Source organism: Phascolarctos cinereus, unplaced genomic scaffold, assembly GCF_003287225.1.
Source record: "Phascolarctos cinereus isolate Bilbo 61053 unplaced genomic scaffold, phaCin_HiC Scaffold_1;HRSCAF=81, whole genome shotgun sequence".
Lineage (NCBI taxonomy): Eukaryota > Metazoa > Chordata > Mammalia > Diprotodontia > Phascolarctidae > Phascolarctos > Phascolarctos cinereus.
Window position 1 is genome coordinate 196004033 of NW_027555514.1, and position 12810 is coordinate 196016842.

Here is a 12810-nt window from a genome sequence, read left to right on the forward strand (position 1 = left end):
CCCCTTTCCCCTCCTCCACTTCCCCATCTGAGGGTTTTTTCTTGGTCCTTTGATCACTTCTCTACACTCTTTTCTTTGGTGATCTCTATACAAGCACAGCATCAATTATCACCTCTACTAAAAGTTACACCCACATCTTTATGCCTACTACCAAGGTCTCCCTAGAGTTACAATACTATATTTGCAATCACTTGTTACATGTTGCTACCTGGATATTGTGCCTTCATCTCAAACATAGAGACAGTGTGGTATAGAAGAGTGCTAGACTTGGGAGTTAGGAAGACATGGTTTTAAATCCTGCCCCCCAGGTACTTACCAGTTGTAGACCTTGAATAAGTCACTTAACCCTTCAGTGCTACAATTTCCTCATCTGTCAAATGAGGTAATTGGACCCAATGTCTGTGAGGTCCTTTCAAGCTCTAAATCTGTGATCCTATGTCCAAAATTAAAGTGATCACGTTTCCTATTTCTGCTGATCCTTCCAACATTATCTCAGTTACTCCAACATATAATCTCCATCTTTTTAAACTTTTTCCTCTTACTATTACCATGCTTCCCATCCAATCAGTTAGCAATATCTCTCATGCCACCCTTCTCCACTCAGATGGCTACCACACTAGGTCAGGCCTTCATTACTCTGATATATATTATAAGGGTCTCCTAATTGCTCTTCCTTCTTCCCTCACCAAACCACTCCTTTATATTGCTGCCCAAATAATTCCTAGTACCATCATATTATATAAATTCTCTAATCAAAACTCTTCAAGGGCACCCAAATACCTACTAAATAAAATATAAACTACTCACACTGTCCTTCAAAAGGCCTACTACAATCTGGTTCCAATCAAATATTAGTTAATTGGCTCCAAACTATCTTTCCATTGTATTTCATATTCTCTCCTCTTCATATATACAGTATTCCAGAAAAACTGTAATTTCTGCTCCTCTTCTCCCCCCAATTCTTGTTCTCTCCTTCTTATCTCTGGCCTTTTGCCTGTGTTATCTCAGATGCCTAAAAAGGGTCACATGGGTTGGAGTCCCTCCTTTCCTTCAAGGCCCAAATCAGGAGATGCTTCCAGTAAGAAGCCTTTCCCAATCCTCTAGCTAAAAGCAGTCTCTTAATACCTTCTCTCTTGAATAAATTATATGTACACAAGTCTTCATCCTTGCCCCTCATCTCTACCTATTAGTTTGTAAGCTCCTAGTTTTACAGAAGTCCACGTTTTACAGAACAAATTCTTTTATTAAAGGGATTTGTTCTGTTCTAGATTCAGTGAAAGGGCCACATTTGAGGACCTAGAGGGCCACATGTGGCCTCAAGGCCGCAGCTTCCCCACTGCTGAAGGAACAGGGGCAGCAAGGGTGCAGGGTGAGTCACTTAACCCTGTTTGCCTCAGTTCCTTCATCTGTAAAATGATCTGGAGAAGGAAATGGCAAACCACTCCATTATCTTTGCCAAGAAAATCCCAAAATGAGGTCATGAAGAGTCGGATACAACTTAAAATGACTGAACAACAAAAAAGGAATAGGATCTCTGCTATATCTGTCTTTGTAACCCTTGGCCTAGCCTAATGCCTTGCACATGGAAGGCACCTAAATGTTTGTTGAACGGAACTGAATTATAAGTTTTAGGCTACTATTCCTAGCATTTGATATGAGGAACTAGGTCTTCATCAGGGGAAGGTGCCAAGAAAACTGTTAGTATACACCAGCAGGGCAATTTGACATCGTCAGTACCACAGTATAACCGAAATGCAGATTTGGGAAAGGAAAGTGCTAGGAAAACATCTTTAAAATGTCAAAAGAGAAGGAGGGAAAAACAGGGTTCCTGGAAATTATTTTAAGATAGGGAGGAGACTTCTCCACATCAGGAAACATTTTCTGGCTATTCAGCCAACACAAAACAGCAACATAGCTTCAATATTAAAATGAAATAATCTGAAATAGTCCTTTAAATTCTGAGTAAAGTTTAATATGTCTTTTTTTTTTTTGGCTAGGCAATGGGGTTAAGTGATTTGCCCAGGGTCACACAGCTACTAAGTGTTATGTGTCTGAGGCTGCATTTGAACTCAGGTTCTCCTGAATCCAGGGCTGGTGCTCTATTCACTGCACCACCTAGCTGCCCCTAGTTATTCTTTTTTTTAATATGAATGTCAAGTTTAAATATCAGGAAATAGTAACTCAAACTGCTGACCCAGTGCTAGGCAATGACACATATTACAGTATAAAATGAAGGATCACCCTCCTCGCCCCAACAATAAAATATCTTCATGATTTGGGCAAAATCCCATCAGGACCAAGGTAGTGAATTTCATTAATACCAAAAAAAAAAAAAGCAACTGAAATTTTCTGCCAAGGCCTCTACACCTCTAGACAAACTTATTGCTCTTCCCCACAAGAGGTTATATCAAACTAGCTAGTGGTGATATATAAAAACCAGAGCTCCTCATGCCTCAGGAAGGTGAGGAGCTGACAGGCTGACACAGACCATAATTTCATACTTCAATCCAAGTTTTCTTTGGATAAAACTGATCTGACTTTAGCCAGACAGTGGTCATTACAACAAAGAAGGAAAAGGACCATGTTGTAAAGGGATAAGAATGAAAAGGTTTCTTTTAGTTAAAAAAATTATTTAAAATCATTTCTTATTTAAGAAGAATTTTTACAGCAGAAAATGGCAATGTTTACAGAAACATAAGGAAAGTGATCATGGAAACTTCTGAAGATTAAAATGTAACAGACATGTTTTCTATGTTTTTAAATTTTAAATTTAGAAAAGTTCCAAAACACAACTAAATTATTTTTTTGGAATCCCAACAAAGCAACCACTCATACAGAGGGATATTTGGACATTTACAATGCTTCAAGCCTTTGTTAAATCAACTACTCCTGCATATCAAACATTACCTAGTCACCTTCCAGCAGAAACAGAGAGGAAGTTTAAGGGTACTTTGGTGAATGAAGCTCAACTCAACTGTTTCTACATCTCACACGAAGGTAAGAAAGTCAATAATGACCTAAGGAATAAGACATGCTGAAATTTATTGTAATGTATCTTATTGATATTTAAACATATAAATAGTATGAGTTACATTCAATCATTACATGGACATTTCTTTGCCTTTACCTTGGTATCTAACACAGAATTTCAATAATATTGATGTACGAGGCTTAAGGTACTACTATCTAATGAAGTTCTGCCAATAAACACATGCCTTTGTAATATGTTATGCTATAGAAATTCTCAGGTCACAGGTGTTAAATTGGCAGCCTCAACAGGTAATGTAATATTAAGCATTAATTTAAATTAAAACACTGCTTCTACTTCTCTTTCAATTATCAGGTAAAGGAGACAGAAGTTTTAGGTCTTCAGAGAAATTTTAGAATTAGTCTTCAAGTGTGAATTCACACAGAGCAAGTCAGTCATGACTAGCTGGTGATTTTGTTGTTGTTTTTCAATTTCTTCTGTTGAAAAGATAAAAATATTCAATTTCAAGATGTTAAAAGCACACGCAATTCATTTTTAAAGACCATGTAATCATAAACTTTCATTTGTCATCATCCGATTCTTTGTAGCGTAACACACAACTAAATTGAAAGGTTTTTGGAAATTTATTTATATAGTGTATGCTCCTTATAAGAATTTCTACATAATCAATCTTTTTAAATATCTTTGTATTTCCATTACTTAGTATAGTGCGCTAACTGCTCTATATTTTATCCTAAAGACCTTTCAGTTCCAAATCTCTAAAATGAATCTTTGAAGTGGTTTGTTGATTATTTAAAAAATGATCAATGTTATTGCTTATATAATTTTAAAGGATAGAGACACATTCCCTGTACTTAGGCAATGGATAAAACACATGTACTAGAATAGGAAGAATTTTACAGGATATCACAGGTTCTTGTATTTGTGATGCTCTTTTCCTTTTTGACAATATTGCCAAAAGCAACTGGAAAAAAGGATTCTTGTTTGGCATAAGACATCAGTTATATTTTTGTGCTTCCTTTTTTTAAAATCTAGGATTTAAAAAAAAAACTGGGAACATAGCAGTTAAATTTAAGATTCCCTAGGTCTTTAAGAAAGCAGCTAGGAAAATGTCTTAAAAGCTCATTTTTTTCATGAGGAAGCATGAAGGATGGACATCTCAATATAAGAACAAGGAATGCTAAGTCATGGATCTATCTATCTATCTATCTATCTATCTATCTATCTATCTATCACTGTAGAGAAGGAGAGAGCACAGTCCTTAACTGTTTTATTTCTTAGTTTGTTATATGTTTTTAAAATGTGAACATGCAGAGGGCAGTCATTGTGTATACATGTGTGTGTGTATATATATATATATACACACACACATGTACACACACACACACATATATGTACACACACCCATAGAGAGAGATACACTGTACTTATAAACATATAAGTGCTTAATAAATAGTGCCAACAAATGTTAATAATAATGCAATAAAGTTATTCCAAAAGGTTACCAAGTATTTTAGAAAGTTCACAATGGCCACTGGAATGCATAGTCATACTTTAAAATGAATTTAGCTTCCTTAAAATTGACTAAGATCTATTTACATAACTTGTCATCTTGAAGGGAACTGGTATTACTTCTAAAAAAAAAAGACAAGGAAAAACTAAATAAGCTTCTGTTAATCAGCCTCTGCCTTCTTGCTACATATGCCTATCTTATCTTTTAAAGGATGTCTGGAATTCCCAGTGTTGGCAGTACACTTGCAGCAGTAAACGCTGAGGTCAACTGTCATGTCGCCCATGCACTGACAGCCATAGATGGGAAATGAAGGCTATGCTTGGCTGGTGGCATGCTGAATTTGTACTACCAGCCCATTCTGAATGCTTTGTACTGAGTGCTTTCCCTTCAGCACATTTTAACTAATGCCTTTAATGTGTTGTTCTTTCACTCCTCTTCTGCCTTCATCTTACTGACCAAACAGGAGCATGATCTAATAAGATATAAAACCTTTACTTGCCAGTGGCAAGCAACATAGCATTGTTATCTTTGGTCTCCTGGTCTGTTTCTTTTCACATGACATAGAGTTTTACTATGTCTCACAAATCAACATTCCCATGATCTTGAAATATCATGAGGTTGTTTTAAGGATAATTCATATCCATGAAAACTTTATTTAGAAAAAGTGGTAGAGAAGTTGAATATATAGTTTAAAGTAAGGAGCAACTTCTACCTTTCTAATACTGGTTCTCAAAAAAGTAAGTATAAGAATAAAACAAAACTACCAACTCAGGAATTTTACTAATTTGGATTAAATTAGCATTTATTCTAAACTCTAAAAGATAGTATTTTCAAAATGAAACAGGATTTATTAAACATCTTGAATTTATACCAAATACAAATCATGTCACTGAGTCTACCTACTCCATATAAGCAGCCTGGGTCCTCAAAAATTGAAAGCTCATGGTTTGACAATATCCTCAAGTTTAGGAGGTCAGATTCTTCATCCTTTAATACCTCTATGCTGTATTTAACACTGCTCTTCTAATTTCTACAAATTTCCAGGGAAAGCTCCAAATAAGTGTATTTTGCAATAATCTTGACATTTCATTTTTTAAGTTAAAAATTGTGAGCTAAATAGTAAGCTAAATAAAAACAATCTATCTCCTACCTAAATTATTTTATCCATAAATATATTGACCACTTTGACTAAAAAAATCATTCACATATAGAAAAATCTCTTGGATTTCTAATAGCTCACAATTAGTGCTTAAAATTTTACAAAATATTTTTCTGAACAGTAGCCCTAAGATAGATGTTGCAAGTATTATTATTCCCTTTTTCTAGATATGGAAATAGAGTCAGAAAGGTCTCTCAAGACCAATGGTAGAACAGGCAGTTATTCATAAGACTATGACATATAACTAAAATCTAAATTTAAATTTAGATTCAAATACAACAAATACTAAACTGAACTGTTATAAGGATTAACATAGAGTGAATTATTTTATAGTCCTTTAGCTTCAAAATGGAGTTTTATCAAAACTTTCAGAACAAGGAAGCCAGTTCAAACACAGAGGGGAACTAGTTCAACAGGAAACTGCTCCTCTTTCTCTTTTAGTTCTAAAAAGTTTGAGATAAAACACACACACACACACACACGCACGCACACACGAGAAACAAAAAGATGATCTACAGGCAGAAGATTCTTTTGTATGTTTGTTGATGACTATCACGGAATCTCAGAATCGGAAGGGATTATCTATTCCAACTCAAGAATACTTTCTGTAAAAAAAAAATTGCTAAATGGTCAACCAGCCATTGTTTAAGATCTCCAGTGAGGGAGAACAGTCAACCCATTCCACTTGTGGACAGCTCTAGGTGTTAGAGATTTTTTTCTTATAACAATCCTCTATTTGTTCACGGTTCCTAGTTCTGTCCTTTGGATCAAACAAAAAAAGTTTAGTCCATCTCCACCTGACAATCCTTCATACCAAAAGACAATTCTCAGGTTCATCCCCAAAGCACCTAAAGTATTCTCTTCTACAACCTAAATATTCCCAGTTCAGTTTCTTTAATCAATCCATTCAATTCAATAAGCTTTAAACACCTACTCCTGCTGGGCACTGTGCTAGGCAGAAGAGGTACAAAGACAAAAATCAAATAGTCCCTGCCCTCAAGTGGCTTACATTCTACTACAGGCAGGAAAAAAAATCAACATATACATAGAAAATTAAATATAAAATATCTGTGCAAAGTAATTTCCAGAAGAAGGGCCCCAGTGAATGCATTACAGGAATAATGGACAGCCTTTGCAAAAGCATGGAGATGGAGATAGAAGGTTGTATATGGGGAATAGTAAGCAGTCCAGTTTGACTAGAATGAAGAATGTGTGAAGGACAGTAACACATGTGCAATGAGCTTAGAAAGGTGGGCTCATATAGCATGATCTCAAGGTCCTTTACCTGCCTACCTGTACTCCTTTGAGTACTTTCCTTCCTAAGCTATGGTGTCCAAGACTGAACACAATCCTTCAGGGAACACAATCCTAGTCTGAGTTGGGCAGAGTATACAGAGGCTACTAACTTCCTAATCCGGACATTACGCAGCTCCTAATTCAGATAGTGCCTTCTATATAGTAGGTACTTAATAAATGCTGTTGAGTTCACTTGAATTGACATCGTGGATAAAGGTTCTGGACTTGGCATCAAGTCAACAAGCATTTATTAAACGCTTCCTATGTGCCAGGCACTGTGCTAAGCTCTGGGAGGACCTTGATTCAAATCTTGCCTTAGATACTAGCTGATGACTCTGGGCAAGTCACTTACTCTTTCTTTGCCTCATTTCTATAATCTGTAAAATAAGGGATTTGGACTCCATGGCTTATGAGGCTCCTTCCAGTTCTAAATCTATGATCCTATTCCTAAGAAATTATGTATGCTACTTTCTTTGTAATGGGAAGACAGAAAATTACAAGGACATTAATCTTACTTACAAAACATTTAAAGCCATTAGAAAACTTCAATAATATTTCAAAGTATTTGCTCTCTTTCTTTTTATTTTTTTTGTTTTGTTTCTTCTTTCTCATGATTCCTCCCATTGGTTCTAATTCTTCTTTACAACATGACTAATGTGAAAATATGTTCAATATGAATATATACGTAGAGCCTATATCAGATCGCATGCCACCTTGGGGAGGAATGAGGGGGAGAAAATTTAAAACTCAAAATCTTATGGAAGTGAATGTTGAAAACTAAAAATAATTAATTTAAAAAAGAATATTTCAAAGTATCCTGGAGTCTGGAATCTATTTTACTCTACATGAAAACAGAAAAAGAAAATCCAAAACAGAGAATTCAAAAAATTTGGAAAACATGAAACTGGTGAGTGGAAAAAGTAAATAAAACTTTTCAGTGTAGATTCAACCTGTTAAACACTTAATAGAAGGATTTAAATATGACACATTAAAGGCAAAAATGTCAACAAAAGCATATTGCTTCCCAAACTATAAAATCAATATGTTTTAGTCTAAGCAAATCAGCTTTCTATTTACCATTCCCTAAGCATGTCTAAGCTTTTTATGCCTTCTGGAATATCATATTCCAAGCCCTCCACTCCTTCAAAGTGGTAATTGCTATATCTTGTGTGATCCTGACTGTGGTTCCACAGTATTTGAATTATTTTTTTCTGGCTGCTTACGATATTTTCTCCTTAACCTGGGAGTGCTAAAATTTGGATGGCTCTAAGGTATCTGGGCAGTTTTCCTTTATGATTTCTTGAAATATATTTAGGATCTCTCTCTCTCTCTCTCTTTCTCTCCTCCTCCCCTCATCATGGCAGGTAGTCTAATAATTCTTAAATTATATCTCCTCAATCTGTTTTCCAAGTCAATTATTTTTTCTCCTCTTCCTCATTCTTTTCTTTTGATTTGATTTTATTGTTTCTTGATGACTCACAGAGCTTCTATTTGGCCAATTTTGATTTTTCAGGAGTTACTTTCTTCAGTATTTTTTGTGCTTTCTTTACCAAACTGTTAATTCTCTTTTCATAATTTTATTTGCTCTTATTTCTTTTCCCAATTTATTTGCTTTTAATTTTTTTTTTTACTTTTGCTTCTTTTTGTCTCTTTCTTTAGCTCTTTTAGGAACTCTTATTGGGCTTGTGTCCAATCTGCATTTTTCTTTGAGGTTTTGCTTGTAGATGTTTTCTAGTCACTGTCTTTTTCTGAGTTTGTGTCTGGAGCTCACCTGTCATGACAGTAGCTTTTTATGCTCAGGTTCTTTTTTTACTTTCTTCTCATCAAATTCATTTCTCAACTCCTAATGCATTTATTCTTTAATCTCATTTCACATTACCCAATCTGAGTTTAGGATTTGAAAGTATCAAATTTTAAATTATTCAAATGTCTAATTATTTAGTCATATTTGAACTCAGAAAACTTGGGTTCAAATTCCAGCCCTGCCACTTTGCTCCTTCACCTGCACAACAAAGCAGCTGGACTAAGGTTTCTTCTCTCTTAATATATTCTGCTAACTGGAAGACTTTAGTTCTCACAGATGCAATGTTATTCCTTAACTCTAATTTCCAAACTTTATGTTAACATCCTTAACAGTGGTAAAGGCATACAAAGATAGTATGTGGAAGTTGTTACTCAAGAAAAATATGATTTAGATTTGACTTCTTAAAAAGCAGTAAAATAAATTATCTACAATAGGAAGGAATGGTGCAGTGGAAAGACTGCTTGATTTAGACTCACAGGGCTTAAAGTCAAATCTTACCTTTACCACCTATGGCTTGTATGGCTTAATACAAGACTGGGCCTCAGTTTTCTCACCTCTAAAATTAAGAGATTGTATTTAGATGACATTGAAGGTCTTTTAACTATAAATCAATGATCCTATGATTCTATTACATTTGGCATCAGCTTTCTTTTCCAACAAAGTTGTATTCACAGTAAGTGCTTAATAAGTGTCACTGGTTGACTAATGTAGTGACAACAATGACAAGAAAATAGATGAAGTAAAAATCTGTTGACTTGGATATTTAAGTTTTCTTATTTTTTAAAATTAAAATCTTTAAAAGTGATTTGCAATGGTGGAAAAGGCATGAGGTTTCTACAGGACCAACCTTTGCTCAAATATTCAAATGTATCTGTGGTCCCATCAATTCAGGAATTTCCTCCAATGATGCAGATCACAACCTATCCAAGCCTATTTATCCTGTACCTCTTGCCCATGTCCTTCGAAAAGCTAACCACAGGAGACCTACCCAATATGTTACATATTGAAGGCCTTTACTTTCTCCCAATGTTACAAAGGTGCCAGTGGAGTATCTTGGCCATCCACTTGCCATTTGTCCAGACCATCTTCTCTTTCTGTCATGCAATTCTTTGATAATATACTTTACTTCTGCTCTTCTTTAGAGTTCTTTATTGGTTACATGTTGCACTTTGCACACATCAACCCTTCTCTTCAAAGGCATCAGTTTTCTAGGTCTTGTTGCTATACCGCAACCCCAATAAAATGTGTTGAAAAGATGCTGTTCAGTTGTTTTCAGTTGTGTCTGATTCTTTATGACCCCATTTTTGGGTTTTCTTAGCAAAGATACTCGAGTGGATCACCATTTCCTTCTCCAGTTCATTTTACAGATGAGGAACTGAGGCAATTCTGTGTGGCCATCTTTCACTTCTATAGTGATGGTAGGCAATATGGTGATGGGGGGGCAATAGATGCTAAGAATCACACAGTCTATAAACTTTAATTAGACTGTTGGTACTCTCAGTGAGAGCTCTTTGTCCAATGACCAGGGAATGAAGATTCTGCTAAGATTCTGCTAGAGGAGCTGAATCCTATCAATGCTGATAAGTAAAGGGATGAATGGAAGGATGGCTCACAGGTACTCTTTGGAGGAAAAGAAAGGAGTTAGCAGTGTGAATACTACCAAAATATTACTTCAAGGGGAATATGGTCATTGTGTATTGTAGCATTTGCTAAATCTTTAATAGATCCTTTGACTGATGCAAAGTAATATCAATAAGTCTAGGTCTATGCCATATACATAAGACAATACACAACTATACCTATACTGTTAGCAGTTCAGTCCCCTATTCCTCCTGTTTCCTAATTGGTACCTCATAAATTATTTGAAACAACTCTACTAACAAAACCATTTTCATAATGATTATTAATTTAGATACAAGAGAACACTAACATGTAAACATACATATGTAAATATAGGTAGTTGGTAGGAACCAATGTCATCTCCATGTGTGTATTCTTAAGCTATCCCAGCAGTACTTTTGACATCATGTACGTAGAATGATTCTTACTCAGGAAAAAAATCCAGTCATATAGTCTCAAATTATGAAATGGCCAGATGTTCAAATAATGAAAACTTCCTCTTTTTCAAGTACAAAATTTGCCCAAATGAAAATTACACTTTACAGTATTAAAGCCAGAAAAGTAAGTCAACTGCTCGATCGTTTGGTATAGTAATTTCCTAAAATATCGTAGGTGATTATAAACACGTGATCACAGAAAATTTCTAAGAATGATTTTGTGACAGCAGTCTAGTCAATGAAGCCACCTCAACCTGACAGGTTAAAGCAAAAGTAGCCCAAAGTTCTGAGTTTAATCTGGCACAGTTGAAGAGAGGAGAATGGTCTTAGGGTCAGGATAACCACAGTTCAAATAATGCCTCAAACACTTAACGGTTGTGACCTGGTTAAGGTACTTGAACTCTCCATGCTGCAGCTTCTGTGAAATAAATGAAGAGACTGGCCTTCACAACACTCTTCTGATGTCCCTTCTAGCACTAAGTCTAAGATCCTCTGAAGGTAGCAGGTGACAAACTGGATAGAATGCTGAGCTTGGAGTTAAGAAGACCTGAGTTCAAATGCAGCTTCAGACACACATTAGCTGAAAAAGTCATTTCACTTGTCTGTTCAGTTTCCTCATCTATAAAATGGGAATAACACTATCTTCCAGAGCTGTTGTAAGGATCAAACAACATAATATTGATAAAAAGTGCTTAGCACAGTGCAAGCATAAAGCACAGAGCAGGTGCTATATAAAAACTTATTCTCTTTATCTTCCCTCCTTACACCAATGCAGATCAGTAACTACTCTGAAACTTGAGTCTCAAGAGAGCTGCCTAAGGCACTGAAAGGTTAAGAGTCCTATCTAGGGTGATAGAGCTGGTATAGATGAGTGATGGGCCTTGAACCTGGGTCTTCCCAACTCTGAGGCTGGCTCTCTATCCACTTCTAAAATATTATTCTCTATTTTGTACTACATGAAATTCAAGGGAAGGATATTCCTGACTAAAGATATCCCAGAAAGTTTCCAAGAAGGTGTGGCATTTGAATCAGGCTTTAAAAGATAGATAGAAATTTAAGAGATCTGGTCAGAATGGAGGTGCGAATAGCAGCAGAGGAGCTTAATTCTCACAGATAGACTAGCAAAGACCAAAAAAGTGCAATAGATCAATAACGATTAAGAAATAATAAAAAAAGTATGGTAAATATCTTCATCCTGCCAAGTGGGCAGAAGGGAACATTCTGGAACCTGCAGAAAATAAGCATGAGATCTATCCAGAGAAGTCCAGGCAAATGCAGTCATTTGAGGTCTTCTAATACAAGCCAAAGGTAAGAGCCTTTGGACGTCAGGAACCACAAGCAGCACTGTGAACCAACATATTTTTTGTACCCTATGGACTCTTTTCCTCTCTCTTTGGGGTACAGCCCTAGTAGTGGTATTCATAGTTGAGTAAATTTTTGGGCAAAGTTCCTAATTGCTTTCCTGAATGACTAGACCAGTTCAGAGCTCCACCAACAAAGCATTAATGTACTTGTTTTCTCACAGCACCTTGAACATTTGTTATTTTCCATTTTTGTCAATTTTACCATTGTGGTTGGTATGATGTAAAACATCAGTTGTTTTCATTTCATTTCTTTCATTATTAGTGACTTGGAACTTTTTTTTTATATGATTATGGATAGTTTGGATTTCTTCCTTGAAAACTATCTGATCACATCCTTTCACCAATTATTGACCAAATATCTTTTGATCATATCCTTTGGTCAGTTAAGGAATGGCTTTTATTCTTATAAATTTGAATCAGTTCCAAATACATCATGGAAATGAGAGCTTTATGAGGGAAACATACTACAAAAATTTTTATTCCCAGTTACCTGCTCCCCTTTAAGTTACAGCTAAATTGGTTTTATCTGTATACAAACTTTTAAATCTTATTTACTCAAAATTTCCCATTTAATCTTTTATGATTCTCTATTCTTTGGTAACGGACTCTTCCTTATCCATAAATATGA

At 35.5% G+C, this 12810-nt stretch overlaps 2 protein-coding genes across 8 annotated transcripts in view; one reads left to right on the plus strand and one right to left on the minus strand.

Annotated features, from left to right (window-relative positions):
- DCP1B (decapping mRNA 1B) overlaps positions 1 to 12810 on the minus strand; it is a 101796-nt gene that overhangs the window by 51809 nt on the left and 37177 nt on the right. The gene's annotated exons all lie outside the window — the stretch shown is intronic.
- The window catches only part of CACNA1C (calcium voltage-gated channel subunit alpha1 C), a 1008001-nt gene continuing 998021 nt past the window's right edge, over positions 2831 to 12810 (plus strand). Inside the window, 1 exon segment of the mRNA XM_078156118.1 lies at positions 2831 to 2997. Coding sequence (XP_078012244.1) covers positions 2859 to 2997 — 139 coding nt within the window. The 5' untranslated portion in view covers positions 2831 to 2858.